The following is a 25654-nucleotide window of genomic DNA, read 5'->3' on the forward strand; positions in this document are numbered from 1 at the left end:
GCCTTCGCCGCCGAGCCGGCCCCCGGCACGTGACCCGGCGGCCGCGCGCCGCGCCCGCCTCGCCTCGTTCCACCCCGCCTCGGCGTCACGTGACCGGCGGCGCCCGCGCCGAGGGGCGGGAGGGGGCGCGTGTGCGCGTGCGCGGCGGCGCGCGCCTCCCCCCTCCCCCCGCCACGCCGCCCGGGTCACGTGTCCCTCCTGGCTCCTCCTCCTCCTCCTCCTCTCCCCCCCCTCCCCCCCTTCCCTCAGGCCGCCGCCATGTTTTGGGGCCGGGCCCGGCCCGGGCTTCCCCGCTGAGGAAATGGCCGGGCGGTGCCGGGGAGGCCGGGCCGCGCCGCCAACGCCCCCGGGATAACCGGGGGAGGGGGCCGGGGGGGATGGCGGCCGGCGGCGGCGGCGGCGGCGGGAGCGGCGGCAACTGGCTGTCGGGGGTGAACGTGGTGCTGGTGATGGCCTACGGCAGCCTGGTGAGCCGGAGCCCCGACACCCGCCCCGCCCGGGGGCACCGGACCCGCGGGACCCACCGGACCCACCGGACCCACGGGACCCACCGGACCGAGCGGGGCGCGGGGGCTCGGGGGGCTCCCCTCACCCGCCACGGGTCTGGGCCCGGCTAGGCCCGAGGGCGTCGAGTCCTGTCATGGCCGCCGTCCTCATGGCCGCCCTCCTCACGCTCCTCCTCCTCCTCCTCCTCCTCCTCCGCAGGTCTTCGTGCTGCTCTTCATCTTCGTGAAGAGGCAAATTATGCGCTTCGCCATGAAGTCCCGACGGGGTCCCCACGTCCCGGTGGGACACAACGCGCCCAAGGTGGGGCCCGGGGCCACGGGCCTTGTTAAGCGCTTACTCTGTGCCGAGCACTGTGGTCAGCGCGGGAGGGGATGCAACTGACAGTCTGCGATGAGGGGACTGAGGCACGGGGAGGCAAGGTGATGAGGTGGTCCCCCGTGGGGCTCCCAGTCTTCATCCCCATTTGACAGATGAGGAGACTGAGGCACAGGGAGGCAAGGTCATCAGGTGGTCCCCCGTGGGGCTCCCAGTTTTCATCCCCATTTGACAGATGAGGAGACTGAGGCACAGGGAGGCAAGGTCATCAGGTGGTCCCCCGTGGGGCTGACAGTCTTCATCCCCATTTGACAGATGAGGAGACTGAGGCACAGGGAGGCAAGGTCATCAGGTGGTCCCCCGTGGGGCTGACAGTCTTCATCCCCATTTGACAGATGAGGGGACTGAGGCACAGGGAGGCAAGGTCATCAGGTGGTCCCCCGTGGGGCTGACAATCCTCATCCCCATTTGACAGATGAGGGGACTGAGGCCCAGAGAAGTGAAGTGACTCACCCAAAGTCACGCAGCTGACAAGTGGCGGAGGTGGGATTCGAATCCATGACCTCTGACTCAGCCCAGGCTCTTTCCACTGAGCCATGCTGCTTCTCCATCTCCCCCTCCCCCCCCAAAAAAGTAGACGCTAAGGGGAGGCCCATCCCACCCTGGGAAGGGGCATCGGGACGTTATTCACAGGCAGCGTGGCTCGGTGGCAAGAGCCCGGCCTTGGGAGGCAGAGGTCGTGGGTTCGAATCCCGGCTCCGTCGCCTGTCTTTTGGGTGACTTTGGGCGAGTCACTTCCCTTCGTGCCTCAGTCCCCTCATCTGGAAAATGGGGATGCAGATTGGGAGCCCTACGTGGGACCACCTGATAACCCGATATCTCCCCCGGCACTTAGAACGGTGCTTGGCACATAGTAAGCGCTTAACAAATACCACCAATATTATTATTAAGGGGGCGCCCCTGTCTCCCGGCAGACGCCCCACCCCTCACCCGTGCGGTCCTCTCCACCCCCCCCCCCCCCCACGATAGTGTCCAACGAAAGGGTAAAGCCGTCCTGTAATAATAATGATGGGATTGGTTAAACGCTTCCTATGTGCCAAGCACTCTTCTAAGCGCTGGGGGAAAATACAAGGGAATTGGGTTGTCCCACGTGGGGGTCGCAGTCTTCATCCCCATTTGACAGATGAGGGAACCGAGGCCTAGTGAAGTGACTCGCCCAAAGTCACACGGCTGATAAGCGGCGGAGCCGGGATTAGAACCCACGACCTCTGACTCCCAAGCCCGCGCTCTTGCCACTGCTTCTCACCCTAAGCCTTCCAGCTGCAACTGACTGGTGGGGTGGAGGGACGGGTGGTGTCTTGCCCTGTCCTATCCCCAGCTGCTCACCGACCCCTGTCCAGCTACGATAATAATGACGGTATTCGTTGATGATTACGGCATTAAGCGCTGATTAGGTGCCAGGCACTCTTCTAAGCGCTGGGGGAAAATACAAGGGAATTGGGTTGTCCCCCGTGGGGCTCACTGTCTTCATCCCCATTTGACAGATGAGGGAAGTGAGGCAAAGAGAAGTGAAGTGATTTGCCGAAGGTCACGCAGCAGTTGAGTGGCGGGACCGGGATTAGAACCCACGTCCTCTGACTCCCAAGCCCGGGCTCTTGCCGATAGACTGTGCAGTTTCTCTGGGCAGTGCCGGGCTGGGCAGCCGGCCAGGTGACCCGTTGGAGGGTAATCTTGCCTCCTCTCTCCCTCCCTCCCCGCCCCGGGAGCAGGACCTGAAGGAGGAGATAGATATTCGCCTGTCCAAGGTCCAAGACGTCAAATACGAGCCGAGACTCCTCGCCGAGGACGATGCCAGGCTGCTGCAGCTGGAGGCACAAGGAAACCAATGTACCGTGCCAGGTATGGGGGTCCCGGCAGTGCCCAGCACAGCTCCACGCTGGGCAGAGGCCCGTGCCAGGGAGTGGGGGGGCATGACAAGGAGAGAGTCTGGATGAGATAGGTTCCCTGCCCGTGGGGGGACACGCTAATCTGTGAGTGACAGCTCCCACACAACACTCTCCGTGGGAACCAGAGATGGGCAGGGATCTTGGATGGTACAATCCAAGCGCTTAGTACAGTGCTCTGCACATAGTAAGCGCTCGATAAATACTCTTGAATGAACGGGCAGACGAAGGAGACTCGATCGGCAGCATTCGAGTGCCCGCTACGTGTAGGCCGCTGTATTAAGGACTTGGGAGTGTCCACGGAGTGAGTAGTCTTCTAAGCTCGTTGAGGGCAGGGGATGTGTTGGTTCTGTTTTTGTCGTAATGATAATTGTGGTATTTGTTAAGCGCTGACTGTGTGCCAGGCACCGTACTAAGCGCTGGGGGTGTCTACAAGCAAAGGGGGTCGGACCCAATCCCTGTCCCACGGGGGGCTCGCAGTCTCCATCCCCATTTGACAGATGAGGTCACCGAGGCCCAGAGAAGTGAAGTGATCCACCCAGGGGCACACAACAGACAAATGGCAGAGCCGGGTTTAGAATCCACGACCCTCTGACTCCCAGGCCCGTGCTCTTATCTACCATGCCATGCGTACTGTATTGTCATTCGTTCGAGCTCATTTATTCATTCCATAGTATTTATTAAGCACTTACCGTGTGTAGAGCACTGTCCTAAGCGTTTGGGAAAGCACAAAACGACAAGAAACAGTGACATTCCCTGCCCACAAAGAGCTCACGATCTGGGGGGGGGGGGAGACAGACGTCAATACAAATAAAATTACAGATTTGTACGTAAGTGCCATGGAGTGGAGCTGGGGGTGAGGAGAGCACAGGGAGAAAGGGTGACCCAGAAGGGAGTGGGAGATGAGGAAAAGTGGGATTTAGTCCGGGAAGGCCTCTTGGAAGAGGTGAGCCTTCAATAAGGCTTTGAAGCCGGGGAGAGTCAATTGTCTGGCGGATTTGAGGAGGGAGGACGTTCCGGGTCAGAGGCGGGACGTGGGCCGGGGGTCGGCGGCGACAGGAGTTGGAGGCCCGGCGGGGAGGTCAGCGGCCCGAAAGGAGCGGAATGTGCGCGCTGGGCTGGAGAAGGAGAAAAGCGAGGTGAGGTAGGAGGGAGCGAGGGGGTGAACGGCTTTAAAGCCAGTGGCGAGGAGTTTTTGTGGGATACGGAGGTGGATAGACAACCAGGGGAGATTTTTGAGGAGGGAGATGACGTGTCCCGAACACTTACAGAAGGATGATCCGGGCAGCAGAGTGACGTAAGGACTGGCGTGGGGAGAGACAGGAGGTTGGGAGGTCAGCCAGGAGGCTTAGTAAAGAGCACTGTACTACACGCTTGGGAGTGTACAATAAAACGATAAAAAGACACATTCCCTGCCCACATGGAGCTCCCAGTAGAGTGCTCTGCACACGGTAAGCGCTCGACAGATACGTTCGACTGACCGACCGCGTGAGGAAACAGGTGTTGTGTAACTCAGCCTGGGCAGAGCAGCTGCGGGTGCCCGGAAATGCTCGGGGGTGGAGTCGACGCAGAAGCGCCGAGGTGGGAGGGTGTGCTGGGGATGTTGGGGGCGGGGGGGTTAAGCAGGGAAGGGTTCCCGGAGACGGTGGGTTTTCAGGAGGCTTTGAAGATGGGGAGAGCAGTGGCTCGGCGGGTTCGCCGGGAGGGGAGGGAGCGTCAGGGCGGGGGGCCGGGGGGTGACCGATGGGAGAAGAGCCCGAGGTCCCGGGGCCGACCGCTAACAGCGGCCTCGTGTCGGCAGATTGTTTCAACTACCTGTACCGGATGAAAGCCCTGGATGCCATCCGGACCTCAGGTGAGGGGCGGGCGCGAGGGGGAGAGGGCGGGTGCCGGGGCGGGATCCGGGTCCGGCTGGGGGCCCGGGGTCAGCGGCACCGTCCCCTCCGCCCCCGGCAGAGATCCCGTTCCACCACGCGGAGAGCCGGCACCCGCGTTCCCTGGTGGGCACCAGCTTCCGCTCCTACTTGCTGGAACTACGCACCTCCGCCACCCCCTTTAAGGGGGTCCGCAAGGCCCTGGTCGACACCCTGCTGGACGGCTACGAGACGGCGCGCTACGGCACGGGGGTGAGAGAGCCGGGCCGGAGGGAGGGAGGGAGGGAGGGAGGCAACCAGCCACCCCTCGGGGCCTCACTCACCCCCGTCGTATCCGACAGACAGTTACTTTGTATCTGACCGGCGCTGACTCTCCCCACCTTCCAAGCCTTATCGACGGCCCACCTCCTCCAAGATGCCTTCCCAGGCTGCGCCCTCCTTTCCTCTTCTCCCCCTCCCTTCGGCATCGCCATGACTTGCTCTCTTCATCCCCTCTCCCAGCTCCACTTATTTATTATGTTATGTCTGTCCCCCCCCCAGACTGTAAACTCACTGTGGGCCAGTAACGTGTCCTTTATAGTTTTATATTGTCCGTTCCCCCCCCCCCCCAGCGCTTAGTACAGTGCCCCGCACACAGCCAGCGCTCAATAAATATGACCGACCGACCCGACTCCCCGTCGCTCCCTCAGGCTTTCGGCCGCAGCGAGTACCTGAGCTACCGGGAAGCCCTGCGGGAGCTGGCGGCCACGTGAGCCGGGCCGGGGGGCGGGCACCGGGGCGGGGGGCGGAGGTGCGGGGCGGGAGTCAGCGGCGGGGGTGGGTTGTGAGCGGCCCCTCTCCCCCGCTCCCCCCAGCGTCAAGGCCCGGGGGTCCGGCTCCCAGCGGCAGCACCAGACGGCGGCCAAGGACCTGACTCAGTCGCCCGAGGCTCCCCTGCCCTCGTCCCCGTCGCCCTCCACCATCCAGGTGACGTACCTCCCGCCCGCCCACAGGAGCAAGAGGGCCAAGCACTTCCTGGAGTTGAAGAGCTTCAAGGACAGCTACAATACACTGGAAAGCACCCTGTGACGTCACCCCGGACGCCCCCCTCCCCAAAGCACCCACCCACACCCTCCCCCCTTCCCGCCTCGCCCCCGCCCCGATGCCCCTACCCGCCCGCCTCCCTCATGACGACGGTTAGTTTTTGGCTGCCTCCCCACACGCCCGAATCGGGGAAGGGGGTTCATTCAATCCCCAAGGGCCCGAAGGGAAAGGACTCCCCGGTCTCCCCGGACGGACGGACGCCGCAGCCTGATTCTGTGAAGGGGTTATTTAATAAAAGAAAGGTCTCACGAAACGAAGCCGCCTCGCTTCTCTCCGCCTCGGTTCGCTCAGCTGTAAAATGGGGGCGAAGAGCGTCAGCCCGGGGTGGGGCAGGGACTGCGTCCAGCCCGACTGACTTGCGTCTACCCCGGTGCTTAGAACGGCGCTTGGCACGTAGCGCTCAACAAATGTTATTATGGGGCCCGGTCTTCACAGGTAGGGGTGGACGGGGTGAGGGGGGATGTCCTCGTCCAGGCTGACGGGAGAGGTGTGGGGGACACGGTGGGGTGAGAGGAGACGCAAATACCACCCCCTCAGATGTGGAAAGACGACTCGAAGTCGTCATTAATGAGTTCTCAAAGTTCCCAGGGAATCAGATCGACCAGGAAGGCCAGTCCTGGCTCTGCCGCTTTCCTCCCGTGTGACCTTGGGCAAGTCACTTTCATCCATTGTATCACATCGATTGAGCGCTGACTGTTTTCAGAGCACTTGTACTAAGCACTTGGGGAAGTACAATATGACAATAAACAGACATTCCCTTCCCACAGTGAGGTTTCGGTGTAGAGCTGGGAGACGGACAAGAGTGGAAATCAGCGAGCGATAACGGGGAGGATGAAGAAAGGGAGCGAGTCGGGGACGCAGAAGGGAGCGGGAGAGGAGGAAAGGGAGGGGATTAGTCCGACAAGGCCTCTTGAAGGAGGTCTGAACTTCATTTCTCTTTGTCGCAGTTACCTCCTCTCTAAAACGGGGATGAAGACTTGGAGCCCCGTGTAGGACAGTCCTGCATTTCATTCAATCACGTTTATGGAGCGCCGACTGTGTGCAAAGCACTGTACGGCGCACCTGGCAGAGCGCCATGTGACAAAAAACAGACCCATTCCCTACCCACCAGCAGCTCGCGGTCTAGAAAGAGAGACACAAGGTGACTAAATAAATAACTAAAAATTACAGCTATGTGCACGAGGACCGTGGAGCTGAGGCGGGGGGAGGATGAGCTTGGCAGCTGTGTGACTGGGTAAGTCGCTTCACTTCTCTGTGCCTCAGTGACCTCATCCGTAAAATGGGGATGAAGACTGAGCTTCATGTGGGACGACCCCATTACCCTGTATCTACCCCAGCGCTTAGGACGGTGCTCTGCACCTAGTAAGCGCTTAACAAATACCAACGTTATTATGACTAAAGGGAGGACGTCAGGGTGAATGAGAGAGGAGAAGAGGAAAGGAGGGTGCCTTCAATCAGGCTTCGAAGAGGGGAAGAGTCATCGATCCTCGGATATGAGGAGGGACGGCGTTCCAGGTCGGGGACTGTGTCCAACCTGATTATCTTGTATCTCCACCAGTGCTTAGTACAGTGCCTGCCACATCGTCATTCATTCAGTCGTACTTATTGAGTGCTTACTGAGTGCACAGCACTGTGGAAAGCGCGTGGGAAGGCCGATAGAGCAATAAAGAGAGACCATCCCCGCCCACACCGGGCTCACAGTCCAGAGGAGGGGAAACAGGCAGCGGATCAATGTAAAGAAATAAAATTATAGATCTATACGTATATACATAAATGTCGAGTGGGGGAAGAACGAAGGGAGCGAGTCGAGGTGACGCGGAAGGAAAGGGGAGCTGAGGAAAAGGGGGCTTAGTCTGGGAAGGCTTAGTCTTCCCAGTCACCAAGCACACAGTTGAGCACATAAATAAATGGTATTTGTTAAGCGCTTACTATGTGCAAAGCACTGTTACTGTTAAATAAATGGTGGTATTTGTTAAGCGCTTACTGTGTGCAAAGCACTGTTCTAAGCGCTGGGGGATACAGGGTGACCAGGTTGCCCCACGTGGGGCTCACGGTTTTAATCCCCATTTTCCAGATGAGGGAACTGAGTCCCAGAGAAGTGAAGTGGCTTGCCCAAAGTCACACAGCTGGCAAGCGGCGGAGCCGGAATTAGAACCCACGACCTCTTACTAGTAAGCGTTGAACAAATACCAGAAGGAAAAAAAAGTGGCTGGGGGCGGGTCCAGTGGACAGGCAAGAGGGTGGGCCGGGCCAGAGGATGGACTGGGGGGTATTGGGGGGCTGGGGACCCCCACCATTAGGTTCTCAAGCTGTGTGACTTTGGGCAAGTCACTTCACTTCTCTGTGCCTCAGTTACCTCATCTGGAAAATGGGGATTAAAACCGTGAGCCCCACGTGGGGCAACCTGATCACCTTGTATCCCCCAGCACTTAGAACAGTGCTCGGCACATAGTAAGCACTTAAAAAATACCACAGTTCATTTATTCTGTGTCTCCCCTGACTTCCTTCATTCATCCCCTCTCCCAGCCCCACAGCACTCATGTCCATCTTCCTCTTTTATTTATTGATATTAGTGTCTGTCTCATTCAGCGGTATTTATTCAGCACTTACTATTCATTCATTCAACAGTATTTATTGAGCGCTTACTAGGTGCAGAGCACTGTACTAAGCGCTTGGAATGGTCGATTGGGCAGCAGATAGAGACCGTCCCTGCCCAATAACGGGCTCACGGTCCAACGGGGGGAGACGGACAGCAGAGCAAAACAGACATCATCGGTCTAGCGCAGACATCATCAAGATAAATAGAATCATAGAGATATTCACCTCATTAACAAAATAAATAGGGTAATAAATAATATCGACAAATAGGCACAGTGCTGTGGGGAGGGGAAGGGGGAGAGCAGAGGGTGGGGGGGAGGGGGAGCAGAAGGAAAGGGGGGCTCAGTCTGGGAAGGCCTCCTGGAGGAGGTGAGCTCTCACTAGGGCATTCATTCATTCAATCATATTTATCGAGCGCTTACCCGGTGCAGAGCACTGTACTGAGCGCTTCGGAGAAGACAATGTAGAAACCATAACAGATTCCCTGACGGCACTAAGTTTAGAATCTAGAGGGGGAGACACTAATATAAACGAATGTCGATTAAAAAATAGGTAGAGAGGTAAATAAATTATAGGCTCGGACTTGGCTATAAATAAATAAGTCTCCCCCTCTAGACTGTAAACTTGTTACTAAGCGCTTAGATCAGCGTTTGGCCCATAGTAAGCGCTTAGCAAATACGATTATTATTATTGCGGGCAGGCAATCTGTCCTAGTGTTCCGTCGTCCGCTCCCACCTGCTCAGTCCAGTGCTCTGCACAGAGTAAGCGCTCAGTAAATACGATTGATTGGCTACGTACTAGGCCGTCCCCAACTCCGAGATGGGGAGGGGGGAGGAAGAGGTTTCCATCCGGGGACTTCCCGCGGGGGGGGGGGGTGGTTTCCATGGCAACGACGTCGCCCAATGAGGGCGGGAGGGTCGGGCCGTCGCCATGGTGACGGGGACGCCAAAGGGGACGAGCAGGGAGCGGGGGGACCCCCGGGCCTGGGACCATGGCGTTCAAACCCAAGTACCACAGCCTGGAAGAGATGATCAAACTGGAGAAGGTGCGGGGGGGCGGCCGAACGACTCCTCCAACCTGCCCCCGAGACCCCCATCCATCCTCCTCTTCCTCCTCCCCCCAAGTGGTCCCTGTCCTCTTCCCCCCTCCCCTGAAGCCAATCGGGGCTCCACCACCTAATAATAATAGTAGAGTATTTGTTAAGCGCTTACTATGTGCCAGGCACTGTTCTAATCGCTGGGGGAGATACACGGTAATCAGGGTGGACACGGTCCCTGTCCCACATGGGGCTCCGCCACTTAACAGTTATAGTATTTGTTAAGCGCTTATTCTGTGCCAGGCACTGTTCTAAGCACTGGGGGAAATACACGGTAATCAGGGGGGATAATAATAATAATGTTGGTATTTGTTAAGCGCTTACTATGTGCAGAGCACTGTTCTAAGCCCCGGGGGAGACACGGGGGAATCAGGTTGCCCCACGTGGGGCTCACAGTCTTAATCCCCATTTTACAGATGGGGTAACTGAAGCCCAGAGAAGTTAAGTGACTTGCCCACAGTCACACAGCTGACAAGTGGCAGAGCTGGGATTCGAACTCATGACCTCTGACTCCCAAGCCCATGCTCTTTCCACTGAGCCACGCTGCTTCTCGGATACAGTCCCGGTCCCACATGGGGCTCCGCCACTTAAGAATAATAATTATAGTATTTGTTAAGCGCTTACTATGTGCCAGGCACTGTTCTAATCGCTTGGGTAGATACGCGGTAATCAGGGTGAACACGGTCCCAGTCCCACATGGGGCTCCGCCACTTAATAGTTATAGTATTTGTTAAGCGCTTACTATGTGCCAGGCACTGTTCTAATCGCTGGGGGAGATACACGGTAATCAGGGTGGACCCGGTCCCTGTGCCACCTGGGGCTCACCGTCTTCACCCCCATTTTCCAACCGAGGGAACTGAGGCCCAAAGAAGTGACTTGCCCCAGGTCCCACGGCAGACAAATGGTGGAGTGGGATTAGAACCCACGCCCTCTGACTCCCAAACCCGGGCTCTGGCCACTAGGCCTTGCTGCTTCTTGATCGGCCGTGACCTTGGGCAAGTCGATGTCACCTCATCTGTAAAATGGGGATGAGTCTGAGCCTCCTGGGGGACAGGGACTGGGTCCAACCTGATTAGCTTGCCCCAGGGCTTGGCACAGAGTAAGCGCTTAACAAGGACCATCGTGATTATTATTATTAAATCCTGTCCCTCTCTCCCACACTGGCCCTCTCCGATCCCCCCCGCCTCACCTCCCTGAGCCCTTCCCCTTCTTCCCCCTCTCCCCAAAACGTTTCCCCCACCCCCCGTGAGGGTAAGTGCCCCCCGCCCAGCTCTCTGCTGACCGGGGGAGACCTTTCCCCCCCAGATGTTCCAGCAGGAGATGGCGTTCCGGAAGTCCTGCGAGAGGTAACTGACCCCCCGGGAGAAGACCCTTCCCCGTCTCCCCCGGGGTGGGGGGTGAAACTGCCCCATCCCCTCAGAGCCCCTCACCCCGGACGGGTCTCCGGGCACCCCTTCCTCCGGGGGGGATGCCCAGGGTCCCCATGGGGAGAGAGGTGCGAGGAAACGAAGCCCGTCAATGGGCAGGGATCGTCTCTCTCTGTTGCCCAATTGTCCATTCCAAGCGCTTAGTACAGTGCTCTGCACATAGAAAGCGCTCAATAAATACTATGGAATGAATGAAAGGAAAAGGAGGAGGGGGCCATTTCCCACGAACCCTCGTGGGGGTGGAGACGTTGAGAGCGGGGGGATCGGTCAAGGACCTGGGTGTAATAATGTTGGTATTTGTGAAGCGCTTACTATGTGCCGAGCACCGTTCTAAGCGCTGGGGGAGATAGGGGGTCATGAGGTTGTCCCACGTGGGGCTCCCAGTCTTCATCCCCATTTGACAGATGAGGTAAGTGAGGCACAGAGAAGTAAAGTGACTTGCCCAAAGTCACACAGCTGACAAGTGGCAGAGCCGGGATTCCCAAGCTCTGACTCCCAAGCCCGGGCTCTTTCCACTGAGCTACGCTGCTTTAGTACAGAGCCTGGCATATAGTAAGTGCCTAACGAATATGATTAAATTAAAATTAAATTAGTGAGCGCTTACTGGGTACAGAGCACTGTGCTAAGAGTTTAGGAGAGTAGTTTAGGAGAGTACTCTATTATTATCATTATTGTACTTGGTAAATGCCTACTATGTGCCAGGCGCAGTTCTAAGCACCGGGGTAGATACAACTTAATGATAATGTTGGTATTTGTTAAGCGCTTACTATGTGCCGAGCACTGTTCTAAGCGCTGGGGGAGATACAGGTTGTCCCACGTGAGGCTCACAGTCTTCATCCCCATTTTCCAGATGAGGTGACTGAGGCCCAGAGAAGTGAAGTGACTTGCCCACAGTCACACAGCTGCCAAGTGGCAGAGCCGGGGTTCGCGCTGGACCCGGTCCCCGTCCCCCATGGGGCTCACGCTCTTCAGCCCCATTTTACAGAGGAGGGAACTGAGGTTCGGAGAAGTGAAGTGACTAGCCCAAGTTCACGCAGCAGAAATGTGGGATTAGAACTCAGGTCCTTCTGACTCCCGGGCCCGTGCTCTGTCGGCTCAGCGCTCGGTAGAGTGCTTTGCACACAGTACGCGCTCAATAAATACCACGGAATGAAATAGCCACGCCGCTTCTCACCGCAACAGAGTCGTCGGTAGACGCGTTCTCTGCCCACACCGAATTTACGGCAAGGCGTTTCTCAGCTTACATGCTGAGGAGCGGTACGGTGGAGTGGTCAGCGCGCGGGCCTAGGAGTCCGAAGGTCATGGGTTCTAATCCTGGCTCTGCCACTTGTCTCCTGTGTGATCTTGGCCAAGTGACTTGACTTCTCTGTGCCTCAGTTCCCTCATCGGTCAAATGGGGCTGGAGACTGTGAGCCGCACGTGGGACAGGGACTGGGTCTAACCCGATTTGCTCGGATCCACCCCAGCGCTTAGTACGGTGCCTGGCGCATAGTAAGCGCTTAACAAACACCCATTATTATTATTATTCTCTGTGCCTCAGTGATCTCATCTTTAAAATGAGGATTGAGACTGTGAGCCCCTCGTGGGACAGGGACTGTGTCCAAACTGATTTGCTCGGATCCACCCCAGCGCTTAGTACAGTGCCTGGCACGTAATAAGTGCTTACCAATTACCACAATTATCATTATTATTTTTATTCATTCATTCCATCGTATTTATTGAGCGCTTACTATGTGCAGACCACTGTACTGAGCACCTGGAAAAGTACAATACAGCAACAAAGGGAGACAGTTGTTATTCATTCAATCGTATTTACTAATAATAATAATGTTGGTATTTGTTAAGCGTTTACTACGTGCAGAGCACTGTTCTAAGCGCTGGGGTAGATACAGGGGAATGAGGTTGTCCCACGTGAGGCTCACAGTCTTCACCCCCATTTTACAGATGAGGGAACTGAGGCACAGAGAAGTGAAGTGACTCGCCTACAGTCACACAGCTAACAAGGGGCAGAGTCGGGAATTTATTGAGCTTTTACTATGTGCAGAGCACTGTACTAAGCGCTTGGAATGTACAATCGGGCAACAGATAGAGACAATCCCTGCCCGACAACGGGCTCACGGTCTAAAACGTGGCTCAGTGGAAAGAGCCCGGGTTTAGGAGTCAGAGGTCATGGGTTCTGATCCCGGCTCCGCCACCTGTCAGCTGGGTGACTTGGGGCGAGTCACTTGGCTTCTCGGTGCCTCAGTTGCCTCATCTGTAAAAAATGGGGACGAAGACCGTGAGCCTCACGTGGGCCGACCTGATGACCCTGTGTCTCCCCCAGCGCTTAGAACGGTGCTCGGCACCTCGTAAGCGCTTGACAAATACCAACATTATTATTATTATTATTATTAAAAGGGGGAGACAGTCAACCAAATAAAACAAGGAGCCCGGCGTCAGTACCATCAAGACAAATAGAACCAGGGATCTATGTACATCGGGAATAAAATGAATAGAGTGATAAAGAATATATGTAGATGGGCCCAAGACAAATAGAAACATCTATTAGATCTATACACATTGGGAATAAAATGACTAGAGTGATATAGAATATATGCAAATAGGCCCAAGACAAATAGAACCATCTATTAGATCTATACGCATGGGGAATAAAATGAATAAAGAATGATATGCACATATGCTTGGCTCAGTGGAAAGAGCCCGGGCTTGGGAGTCGGAGGTCGTGGGTTCTAATCCCGGCCCCACCACTTGTCGGCTGTGTGACCGTGGGCGAGTCACTTTACTTCTCTGGGCCTCGGTCACCTCATCTGTAAAACGGGGATTAAAACTGTGAGCTTCACGTGGGATGACCTGATGACCCTGTATCTCCCCTGGCGCTTAGAACAGTGCTCAGCACATACTAAGTGCTTAACAAATACCATAATTATTATTATTATTATGTGCAGATATGATATATAAAGAGTGATAAAGAATATATGCAAATAGGCCCAAGTGCGGTGGGAAGGGCTCAGCCTAGGAAGGCCTCCTGGAGGAGGTGAGGTCTCGGGAGGGCCGAGGGTCCAGTAGAGTCCAGGGGTGAGGACAGAGGAGGGCTCGCAAACTTGTCAGCTGTGTGACTGTGGACAAGTCACTTCACTTCTCTGGGCCTCAGTGACCTCGTCTGGAAAATGGGGATGGAGACTGTGAGCCTCACGGGGGACAACCTGATCACCCCGTATCTCCCCCAGCGCTCAGAACAGTGCTCAGCACATAGGAAGCGCTTAACAAATGCCACCATTACTATTATTATTCTCTGGGCCTCAGTTCCCTCCTCTGTAAAATGGGGATGAAGACCGTGAGCCCCACGGGGGACAAGCTGGGGACCTTGTATCTCCCCCAGCGCTCAGCACAGTGCTCTGCACCTAGTCAGCGCTTAACAAATACCACCGTGATGATTAAGGGGGGGGGGGGGGGGGTCCATGCCCCCGTTAACCCCTGCCCGGCCAGCTGGGAGACGATGCGGCGGCAGAGCCTGCGGGAGTCGAGGCTGTGCGAGCGGGGAGACCTGCAGACCCTGCGAGCGCGTCGGGACGCCATCGTCCAGGAGGTGGCGCTCGCCAACAAGCAGCTGCTGAAGGTGAGACGGGGCGGGGCCTGCGTTAAGGGGGCGTGGCTTGGGGGCGTGGCTTACGTCAGAGGGCGGGGCCGGCGCGAGGGGCGGGCCTCGCGCCCCCCAGACGGAGCATGCGCAGAGCGGGAGTGGTCCGGGCTGGCGCTTCTGTGCCCCGCGGCGCCTCCTCCCGGCCGCCCTCCGAACTGCACCCCGCCGGGATAATACTACTAATAACGTTGGTATGCGTTAGGCGCTGACTATGTGCACAGCACTGTTCTAAGCGCTGGGGGAGATACAGGGTCTATATTGATTCTATTTATTGCTATTGTTTTTGTCCTTCTCCTCCGATTAGACTGTAAGCCCGTCAAAGGGCAGGGACCGTCTCTATCTGTTACCCATTTGTAATAATAATGTTGGTATTTGTCAAGCGCTGACGATGTGCAGAGCACTGTTCTAAGCGCTGGGGGAGATCCAGGGTCATCAGGTGGTCCCCCGTGAGGTTCACAGTTAAACCCCATTTTCCAGATGAGGGAACTGAGGCACAGAGAAGTGAAGTGACTCGCCCACAGTCACACAGCTGACAAGGGGCAGAGAAGGGATTCGAACCCATGACCTCTGACTCCCAAGCCCGGGCTCTTTCCACTGAGCCACGCTGCTTCCCATTTGTCCATTCCAAGAGCTTAGGACAGTGCTCTGCACATAGTAAGCAGTCAATAAATACTACTGAATGAATGAATCAGGTCGTCCCACTTGAGGCTCACAGTCAATCCCCATTTTAATAATAATAATAATAATGTTGGTATTTGCTAAGCGCTTACTATGTGCAGAGCACTATTCTAAGCACTGGGGGAGACATAGGGTCATCAGGTGGCCACACGTGAGGCTCACAGTCTTCATCCCCATTTGACAGATGAGGTCACTGAGGCACTGACTTGCCCCCACAGTCACCCAGCTGACAGGCGGCAGAGCGGGATTCGAACCCATGACCTCTGACTCTCAAGCGGAGGCTCTTTCCACCAGCGTGGCTCAGTGGAAAGAGCACGGGCTTTGGAGTCAGAGGTCAAGGGTTCGAATCCAGGCTCGGCCACTTGTCAGCTGTGTGACTTTGAGCAAGTCACTTCACTTCTCGGTGCCTCAGTTCCCTCATCTGTAAAATGGGGATTAAGACTGTGAGCCTAACGTGGGACGACCTGATGACCCTGTATCTACCCCAGCGCTTAGAACGGTGCTCGGCATATAGTAAGCGCTTAACAAATACCAACATCATCATTATTATTATTACCACACCGGGCTGCTTCTCTAATACTACTACTAAAAATAACGATGGTATTTGTTAAGCGCTTACTACGTACAGAGCACGGTTCTAAGCGCTGGGGGAGATACAGAAGCAGCGTAGCTCAGTGGAAAGAGCCCGGGCTTGGGAGGCCGAGGTCATGGGTTCGAATTCCGGCTCCGCCACTCGTCAGCTGTGTGACTGTGGGCAGGTCACTTCACTTCTCAATGCCTCAGTTCCCTCATCTGTAAAACGGGGATTGAGACTGTGAGCCTCACGTGGGACAACCTCATTACCTTGTAACAGCGCTCTGCACATAGTAAGCGCTTAACAAATACCAACATTATTATTATTTAAATGGGGATTGACTGTGAGCCTCACGTGGGACAACCTGATGACCCCGTATCTCCCCCAGCGCTTAGAACAGTGCCCTGCACCTAGTAAGCGCTTAACAGCTAGCAACATTATTATTATTATTATTACAGGGTAATCAGATTGTCCCCCGTGGGGCTCACATTTTTTAATCCCCATTTTTCCGGATGAGGTCACTGAGGCCCAGAGAAGTGAAGTGACCTGCTCAAGGTCACCCAGCAGACGAGTGGGGGAGTCGAGATTAGAACCCACGACCTTCTGACTCCCAAGCCCGGCCTCTTGCCACCGAGCCACGCTGCTTCCCCACGAAGGGCGCGGGCGGAGTCCGTCCGGTTTGGGGAGGGCTGGGCTGAGCTCGGGCCCCCTCCTCCCGGCCGCAGGTCCGCCGGGCCGCCCTCCTCCACCAGCTGGAGACGGAGCGGCGGGAGTACCAGCGGGAGCTCAACCTGCTGGGCAAGGCTTTCTACGTGGAGCGGCTGTGAGGGCCCCCGGAGCCGCCGGCCGTTCTCCAGGACCCCTCCGGACCCGGGAAACCGCCCCCAACCCGGTCCCCTGACTCCGGCCTTCCTGCCCGCGGAACTCTCACGCCCCGTCCTTTGACGCCCCGGGCTCTCTGATGCCCCTTGGCCCTCTGCGCCCCTAGTTCTGACACCCCCTGCTCTGCCCCCCGTTCTCTGACACCCCCCGGCTCTCTGCTCCCCCGGTTCAGACATCCCCTGCTTCCCTGCCCCCCCGTTCTCTGATACCCCCCGACTCTCTGCCCCCTATTTTCTGATAACCCCCGACTCTCTGCCCCCCCCAGTTCAGACACCCCCTGCTTCCCTGTCCCCCCATTCTCTGACACCGCCCCGGCTCTCTCCCTCCAGGTCACCTCCCGGTTCTCTGCTCCCCCCTTTCTGACACACCCCGGTTCCCGGCCCCCCATTCTCTAACACCCCCTGGCTCTCTGCCCCCCATTCTCTGACACCCCCCGGGGTCTCTGCCCCCCATTCTCTGATACCCCCTGGCTCTCTGCCCCCCATACTCTGGTCCCCCCGGTTCTCTGCCCCCCCCTTCTCTGACAGCCCCCAATTTTCTGCCCCCCCCATTCTCTGACACACCCCGGTTTTCTGCCACCTCCATTCTCTGACCTCCCCCCCGGTTCTCTGCCCTCCCACTGTCCGACGCCCCCGGGTTCTCTGCCCCCCTTTCTCTGCCACCCCCCGATTTTTTGCCCCCTCCATTCTCTGCCACCCCCAGTGATTCTCTGCCCCCCGCCACCTGGAGTCGGGCGCCCTTTGGGATTAAAGGCTGGCCAGCTGACAGCGACCTCTGGTTGTCCTTGGAGAGAGGGTGGCGTGGGCTGGTCTGACCTTTCACCCCTGCCCCTGCCCTGTCCCTGCCCCTGCCCCTGCCCCTGCCCCTGCCCTGTCCCTGCCCTGCCTTAGTTCCTCCCCTTCCCGTCAAAGCCTGGATCGCTGCCCGCCTCCCACATCCGTCCCTCTGTCTGTCCCCCCGTCGTCTCAGAACCAGCGTGGCCTAGTGCGTAGAGTCAGAATAATAATAATGATGGTATTTGTTAGGCGCTTACTATGTGCCAGGCACTCTATATTAAGCGCTGGGCTGGATACAGGCGAATCGGGTTGGACACAGTCCCTGTCCCACATGAGGCTCACACGTTGCAGATGAGGAAACTGAGGCCCGGAGAAGGGAAGCGACTCACCCAAGGTCACCCGGCAGCCCAGCGGCGGATCAGGGATGAGAACCCCTGGCGTCCTGACCCCCAGGCCCATGCTCTAGCCGCTACGCCATGCTGCTTCTTAAGGGAGGCCCTGGGTTCTAATCCCGGCTCCTCCGCTCCTCTGCCGTGTGACCCGGGGCAAGTCGCTTCACTTCTCTGAGCCTCATCTGCAGAAGGTGGATTAAGACTGGGAGCCCCATGCGGGACGGGGACTGCGTCCAATCCGATTAACTAGTACCCACCCCGGCGCTTAGAACAGCGCTTAAGGCATAGTAAGCGCTTAACGAATCCCATCATTATTATAATTATCATTCTCTCTGCCCGGCGATCCGTCTCTCTACCTCCCCACCCCATCTCTCCATTGATTATTCTAGGCCATCTCTCTGTCCGTCCGCCGGCCTCCCCCTCCCGCTGCCCCTTGCCCACTTCCCCCCCCCCCCCCCCCCCCGCCCCCTCCACGTTCCCTGACCTTGACATCTCCCTGCCCCGGGGCTCCATCGACCCCAGCCCCGCTCCCCGATCGCCCCCCTCGGAGAACTGTCTGTTTCCATTCCATCATCCGCTTGGGGTGGGGGGGCCGGGAGCTGAGCGGGAGGGGTCCCTCTCACCCTCCGGCTCCCCGCTGAAGCATTCTCAGCCACTCTCACCGCAACCAACCCGTTGGCCACCCTCGATTCGTACGCACACCCTACCTACACCGGCCCCCCACCTGAATAATAATAATAAGTTACTATTATATAATAATAATAATAGCGTTGGTATTTGTTAAGCGCTTCCTATGTGCGAAGCGCTGGGGGGGATACAAAGCGATCAGATTGTCCCGGTGCGGCTCACAGTCTTAGTCCCCTTTTACAGATGAGGTGACTGAGGCCCAGAGAAGTCAAGTGGCTTGCCCAAAGTCACCCAGCTGACAAGCGGCGGAGCCGGGATTCGAACCCATGACCTCTGACTCCCAAGCCTGTGCTCTTTCCACTGAGCCACGCTGCTTCTCTAAGTTCACGCCGGGGCAGGGGGCTGCCCAGGTAGGGGGTCGCCAAACCAGTTTGGATCAAGATTAGCTTCCTGGTCAAACATCCAGAGAGACCCCAGCCCCTGTGCCCCAGGCTTCTGCCTCCCATCTCTCCCCCTCTCCTCCCATTGATAGTAATTGCGGTGTTTGTTAAGCGCTTACTATGTGCCAGGCACCGTGCTAAGCGCCGGGGTGGCTACCGGCAAATCGGGTTGGACACAGTCCCTGTCCCACGTGGGGCTCGCCGTCTCCGGCCCCATTTTACAGATGAGGCAACTGAGGCACAGAGAAGTGAAGTGACTTGCCCGAGGTCACCCGGCAGGCAAGCGGCGGAGCCCGGATGCGAACCCAGGTCCTCTGACTCCCAGGCCTGGGCTCTAGCCACTAGGCCACACTGCTCCCGCTCTCGCTATCTCCAGCCCCTCTCCTCCTGGCACCCCCAACCCCGCTGGGAGTCAGAAGGACGCGGGTTCTAATCCCGGCTCTTCCGCTTGTCTGCCGTGTGACCTTGGGGAGGTCACATCACTTCTCTGGGCCTCGGTTCCCTCATCTGTCCAAGGGGGATCGGGACCCGGAGCCCCAGGCGGGACAGGGACTGTGTCCAACCCCATTTGCTGGTATCCACCCCAGCGCTTAGAAGAGTGTCTGGCACATAGTAAGTGCTGAAGAAATGTCACTATTGTTATTATTATTATTACGCCCAGCCCCTCACCTCCCCGTACCCCCAGCCTCTGCCCCTCTGCTCCTGGTACCCTCAGCCCCATTGCGCCTGGTAATAATGAGAGTAATTAAGAATTATGGTATTGGTTCAGTCCTTACAGTTGGCCAGGCACTGTTCTAAGCACTGCGGTGGGTAGAAGCACATCGGGTTGGACACGGTCCCTGTCCCGTGAAGGGCTCCCAGTCTCAATCCCCATTTTAGAGATGAAGTCACCGAGGCCCAGAGAAGTGACTTGCCAAGGTCACACAGCAGACAAGCGGCGGAGCCGGGATCGGAACCCACGACCTTCTGACCCCCAGGCCTGGGCTCTATGCACTGAGCGACGCTGCTTCTCCCGGTACCCCCGGCCTCTGTCCTTCTCCCTCCACCCCCCCCACCCCACCGCGGTGCCCCCAGGACCCCGTCCACCCCTTCCTGCTGCTTTCCTCTGGGCCAGGCCAGGCTGGCATCGAGGTGCCCGCAGACGCCCCCCTCGCCCCCGTGCTGCCCGGAGGACAGAACGGCAGCCAGGCGTGGGCAGTGAGCCGGGACGGGGGGCACCGGGCACCCCCGGCGCACGGCTGCCCGGGGACTGCGGATCGATCCCAAGCCCGTCCGTCACGCGGTGAACCCCGGGGCAGCCGCTGCCCCAGTTGAAGAGATCGGCCCCGGCCGGTGGGGGCGGGGAGGGGCGGCGGGGATGGAGGTGTCGATCGGGCCCAGGGGCACCGGGGCCGGGGGTGGAGAGGGGGAACGAGGACAGATGGGCGCCCCTTCCCCCGCCCCCAGGTTGGGCCTCTATAAAGGATGTTAGCCACGGCAGCTCCGGGAGAGAAATCAGGCCTCTCCCGCGCTGTCGTCCGCTGCCAGGTAAAGAGTCTCAGGTCATCCGGACCGGGGTGGGGGTTGGCGGGGGCGGGACACCCCCTCCCGGCCAGGAGTCCGGAGCCCCGGGTCCCTTCGCGCGCCCCTCGCCGCCTCTGCCCATCCCGGTCCCTCCCGGATGGCAGAAGCCTCCATCCTCTCCTCCCCTGCCCCTACCTCTTTCCCTCGGTGCCCTCTGCCCCCTTTTCTCCCCCCGCTGCCCCGCTCTCCCCGGGTGCCCTCCGCTCCCTCCCGGCCCACCCCCCTCCCCGGGTGCCCCTCTGCCCCTGGCACCCTGGCCCCGGCTGGGGTGAGGGCACCCCTCCCTCCTCCCTCTCCTTCCCTATCTCGGGTTTCAATTCTGCTCACATGACAGGCTGCGGGGCATCGGAGGGTGACTCAGGCCAGGGAGGCTGGGGTCGGGGGCGGGGGGTGCCTGGAGAGTCCACCACTCTGGTCCCAGCTCCTGACCCCCCGGGTGGGGTTGGACTCGGTGGTGGGGGTGGCCGGGGTTCGGGGGTGCTGCTCGTGTCCTCCAGCTCCCCCTCTCCATACCACTTCCCCCCGCCCCGTGTGGGGACCCCCTCGCCCGCTCCCTCCGTTCGGGGCAGGGAAGCCCGGGAGGCGGGTGAGGGTCAGCGGCGTGGGTGGAGGGGGCCGGGCTGGATTCGGAAGGGGTGGCAGGAAACCTCCAGAGGGAGGAAGGGCACCCCCGGCGGCCGGGGCAACCGGCGGCTGGGCCGGGTGAGGCTGGCGAGGCCGCCCACTCCGCCCCGGCCATTTCTCCGGGCTGGACCGGCCTCATCGGGCTAAGTAGGGGGATGTGGGCGTGGAGGGCCGGGGGCTTTGGCGGCGGAGCTGAGGGCTGGGGTAGGGGTGCTATGGGCGGAGGGGGCTGAGGGGCAGGGCGGGGGCACAAGCCGTGGGCACGGAGGAGGAGGGCATGGGCAGTGGAGCCGGAGGGGCAGAGAGGGGGCCGGGCGGAGAGAGGAGGCAGGATCTGAGGGGGCCGGGCATCGAAAGAGAGGAACATCTCGTTTCAGGAGGGGACCCCAGACCCCAGGCAGAGCTGGATCGGTTGGTCTGGGGGGGGGGGCGGTCCACCCCCACGTCTGAAAGGCCTCCCGGCCTCCGCCCTCCCGGCTCCCGGGGGCGGGGGAGCCGCTGCCCACCTCTGTGTGATATGTTTGATATTAGGTTGTTACGCTAGACCTCACCTGAATATCAGACATATTCCTACAGCGGCTGGGCGACTACCCGTGCCCTCCTTCTCCCTCAACGACCTTCAGCCCCCCGCTACCCCCGAAGCTCCTCGGGGGCTCCGTGGGATGGGGTGGGGTATTTGTTAAGCCCTCACTCTGTGCCGGACCCTGTACTAAGCGCCGGGATGGATACAAGATAATCAGGTTGGACACACGGAGTTCTCCGTCTTCAACCCCATTTTACAGATGAGGGAACCGAGGCTCAAAGAAGCAAAGCGACTCGCCCAGTGACATCCAGCAGACGAGTGGCAGACCGAGGATTAGGACCCAGGCCTTTCTGACTCCCAGGCCTGTGCTAGACTCCTCTAGACCGCTTCCCTGGTCCATTCATTCATTCGCTCAGTCGTATTTACCGAGCCCTTACCATGTGCGGAGCACTGTACCGAGCGCTTGGGAGAGGTCGATGCAACAATAAACAGACACGTTCCCTGCCCCCAACGAGCTGACGGTCTAGAGGGGTCACCGGGTGGCGAGGCAGGCGAGCGGCGGAGCGGGAGATTAGAACCCGGGTCCTCTGACTCCCGGGCCCCGGCTCTTTCCGCCAGGCATGGTGGGGGTCGGGGAGACGGTCTCCGGATTCTATTTAAAGAGTCCGAGGGGACACATGGTTGGGGGGTGGGGCAGGTATCAAAACTCAGACCAGCCCCCCCCCCGGCCTTCCTGACGTCACTCCACCCGCCTGGTGAGGGTGGGGGGGCTGCAGATGGGAGACCCCCCCCCCAAACACTTCTCCATTGTCTATAATCAGCTCCCAGCTGCTCTCCCCTGGCAACCCCTCCCCCTGCCCACGGGGGTGGGGGGTTGGGGGGTCCCGGATAGGCTAGGCAGGGGGTGTTGGGCGTGATCCCCGACGGGGATAAAAGCCCAGGAGCGGGACGGGCAGGGGCACCGGTCGGCAGCGGCCCCCTGCCCGTATCTCTCCCCCGTCTCTCCGTCGCATCTCTGGGCTCCGTCCCCCGTCTCTCCCGCCATGGAGGCCATCAAGAAGAAAATGCAGATGTTGAAGCTGGACAAGGAGAACGCCCTAGACCGGGCGGAGCAGGCCGAGGCGGAGCAGAAGCAGGCCGAGGAGAGGAGCAAGCAGGTGAGCCGATCATCGCCATCACCATCAAAGTGATTATGGTACTTGTTAAGCGCTCACCGGGTGCCTGGCACTGCTCTAAGCGCTGGGGTGGATCCAGGTTAAGCAGCCAGGTTTGGACTGGGGTCTCACCGCCACCCACCCCCCGGCCACCCACGCCCCGGTTTCGCCGTTCACCCGCTGCTGTGCCTCCCGGGACGGGCCCCGCGGCCTCTCTGATCCTCGGCTTCTCCCCGGTCCCCGCCCAACCCCTCCGACCTCTAATCTCCCCATCTCCTCACCCAGAGGAAGCGTCTCTGTGAGTCTGGGGTCCAAAGCAAGGACCCTCCCCCCCCGCCCCGGGTGTCGGGAGGCCCAAGTGCCAGCCGCACTTCCGTCGCCGCGTGACCTCGGGTTGAGCGGACGCCCTCTCTGATCCCCGGCCACCAAACTGCGTCCAACTCGGGCGGCGTCTCCTCCCCGTCGGACCTGGCCATCTCGTCCTGGGGGACGGGGTGGGGAAGGGGGGACCGGCGCGGAGGCCGGGGGGGCGGGGGCACCGTCGGTGACCCCCGTCCCCCCAACCTGGGTGGTCCACAGCTAGAGGATGAGCTGGCTGCCATGCAGAAGAAGCTGAAGGGGACGGAGGATGAACTGGACAAGTACTCGGAAGCCCTGAAGGATGCCCAGGAGAAGCTGGAACTGGCCGAGAAGAAGGCGGCTGACGTGAGTGCCCGGCGCGGGGGAAACAGGTGGAAACGGAGAAGAACTTGGGGGAGAGAGAGACATACACACACACCTCCCCGTCTCGCCTTTACGGGACACCTGGAATGCCCAAGCCTAATTATAATAATGAGAATAATAACACCACTTGTCTGCTGCGTGACCCTGGGCAAGTCACTTCACTTCTCTGTGCCTCACTTCCCCCATCTGTAAAACGGGGATTAAGACTCCGAGCCCCACGTGGGACGGGGACTGTGGCCAACCCCATCGCCTTGTTTCGGCACTCGGTACGGTGTCTGGCCCAAATTAGGCACTTAACATATACCATAATTATTGTTATCTACTTCAGTGCTTAGAAGGGTGCTTACACATAGTACGCGCTTACAAGTACTTATGATTATGATGATGATGATGATGTGGATTGAAGCTGTGAGCCCCACATGGGACAGGGACTGTGTCCAACTTGTTTGGCTTGTGTCCACCCCCGTGCTTAGTACAGTGCCTGGCACATAGTAAGCGCTTAACAATACCACAAATATTATTATTATTGTTCTCCCCCTCCTCCGCGTGACTCCCCGCCGTGATCCCAGTGGTCCCTCTGACCCCCTCCCCGCCCCCAGGCCTCCCCCCCGCAATCTTTCACGACCTCCCCGCCTCTCCCGCCCAACGAGAACCCTAGGGATGGATGGGGTCACCTTCCTCTGGGCATAAGACCGGGCGCTTGCCACCCCGTCCCCTCCTCCCACCCCCGGGACCCCTCGGCTTTTGTGTCCAGAGCCTGGCACGCAGATGGGTATTAATAGGGCATTACTTGAGCCTCTCCCCCGCCGAGGCTGGACGGCTTGGGTTTCACAAAGGAAAAGGTCGCATTGTCCCTGAGCTTGGCATTCTGGTTGGGGGTGGGGGGCGGCGAGGATTCAGGGGGGCGGAGGGGGGCGAGGGCCACCAGGAGACTCTATTTGGTCATCCCCAGTCCCGGCCCTCCCCCACCTCCCCGGGAGGGCAGCGGGGGCCGGGCCAGAGCCGGGGTGCCGAGTTCAGGTCCCGTTTCCGTAGCGCCGCCTCGAGCGGAGGTCCACACGCGACCCCCTCTCCGGCTCCCCGTTCATCCCGGCTAGAAAACGGACGCCGTCTCTTCTCAGCCAACCCGACCCATTTGGTGTCTAGCTCTTCTTTCCGTGTAACGCTCCCTGATAAAAATAATAATGGTGGAATTTGTTAAGCGCTTACTACGTGCCAGGCACTCTGCGCTGGGGTGGATACGGGCAAACCGCGTTGGACACGGCCTCTGTCCCGCGTGGGGCTCACAGTCTCAGTCCTCGTTTTACAGGCGCTAAGTAGCGCTGAGCAGTACGGTAGATGGAAGGTAAAGAGATGGCTCCCCGTCATGCATTCATTCAATCTTATTTATTGAGCGCTTACTGGGTACAGAGCACTGTACTGAGCGCTTGGGAAAGGACAGCACGGCACTAAGCCGGACATTCGCAACGAGTTCACTGTCTAGAGAGTCCCCTTCCCTGTCACCGATGTGATTCACGGTCTAAGGGGGGGGCGGAGATTATCCCCATTTTACAGATGAGGAAGTGACTTAGTGGTGAGAGCACAGGCTTGGGAGTCAGAGGTTACGGGTTCAAGTCCCGGCTCCGCCACTTGGCAGCTGTGTGACTGTGGGCAAGTCACTTCACTTCCCTGGGCCTCAGTGACCTCATCTGGAAAATGGGGATGAAGACTGTGAGCCTCACATGGGTCAACCTGATTCCCCTGTATCTCCCCCAGCGCTTAGAACAGTGCTCTGCACATAGTAGGCTCTTAACAAATGCCAACCTTATTATTATTATTATTATTGCTTTGTGATTATTTGGCATCTGCCCCGGTGCTTAGAACAGTGCCGGGCAAATAGGAAGTGCTTAACAAATACCATAAAAAAAGGAAGTCGGAGCCAGAGAGGCTGTGACTTTGGGCAGACAGTAGTACCTGTTGAGCAGAAACATTCAGGACGTCGCCGCCCTCCTCGAAAAGCCCCCGTGGTTGCCCGTCCGCCTCCGCATCAAACAAAATCTCCTCACCGTTGGGTTTCAAGTCCTCCATCACCTTGCCCGCATACTTCGCTCCTGTGGCGCTGACCTCCTCCCCGGGCCTCCATCTCGCCGGTCCCGCCGCCGACCCGTGGGCCACGTCCTGCCTCTGGCCTGGGACGCCCTCCCTCCTCAAATCCCCCGACAACGATTCTCCCCCC

At 58.8% G+C, this 25654-nt stretch overlaps 3 protein-coding genes and 1 non-coding gene across 5 annotated transcripts; all 4 read left to right on the forward strand.

The window, feature by feature from the left end:
- The first annotated feature begins 235 nt into the window (after positions 1 to 235).
- Positions 236 to 5979, forward strand: CX5H1orf43 (chromosome X5 C1orf43 homolog). Of its 2 annotated transcripts, XM_029054618.2 has the most exons (7): positions 240 to 467; positions 706 to 807; positions 2592 to 2721; positions 4567 to 4620; positions 4722 to 4891; positions 5329 to 5387; positions 5494 to 5979. In XM_029054618.2, the coding sequence occupies exons 1-7, from the start codon at positions 378 to 380 to the stop codon at positions 5705 to 5707; spliced, it is 819 nt and encodes a 272-aa protein (XP_028910451.1). In that variant the 5' UTR covers positions 240 to 377; the 3' UTR covers positions 5708 to 5979. The 2 variants fall into 2 exon arrangements, with proteins under 2 accessions (XP_028910452.1, XP_028910451.1); XM_029054619.2 differs by lacking the exon at positions 706 to 807 and having other exon boundaries at positions 236 to 467.
- Positions 5980 to 9253: 3274 nt separating this feature from the next.
- CX5H1orf189 (chromosome X5 C1orf189 homolog) lies at positions 9254 to 17012 on the forward strand. Its single transcript, XM_029055944.2, has 4 exons — positions 9254 to 9365; positions 10722 to 10762; positions 14330 to 14459; positions 16461 to 17012. Exons 1-4 carry the CDS (start codon positions 9312 to 9314, stop codon positions 16560 to 16562), a joined length of 327 nt encoding a protein of 108 aa, XP_028911777.1. The 5' UTR covers positions 9254 to 9311; the 3' UTR covers positions 16563 to 17012.
- A 4510-nt stretch (positions 17013 to 21522) lies between these two features.
- Positions 21523 to 21666, forward strand: MIR190B (microRNA mir-190b). The gene has a single exon (NR_034740.1). It is a non-coding gene; the product is annotated as a microRNA mir-190b (primary transcript).
- Positions 21667 to 22505: 839 nt separating this feature from the next.
- On the forward strand, positions 22506 to 24602 carry LOC100081283 (tropomyosin alpha-3 chain). Its single transcript, XM_001512054.4, has 3 exons — positions 22506 to 22719; positions 23296 to 23533; positions 24586 to 24602. The coding sequence occupies exons 1-3, from the start codon at positions 22606 to 22608 to the stop codon at positions 24600 to 24602; spliced, it is 369 nt and encodes a 122-aa protein (XP_001512104.3). The 5' UTR covers positions 22506 to 22605.
- The last annotated feature ends 1052 nt before the right edge of the window (positions 24603 to 25654 follow it).

This window comes from Ornithorhynchus anatinus, chromosome X5 (assembly GCF_004115215.2).
Source record: "Ornithorhynchus anatinus isolate Pmale09 chromosome X5, mOrnAna1.pri.v4, whole genome shotgun sequence".
NCBI lineage: Eukaryota > Metazoa > Chordata > Mammalia > Monotremata > Ornithorhynchidae > Ornithorhynchus > Ornithorhynchus anatinus.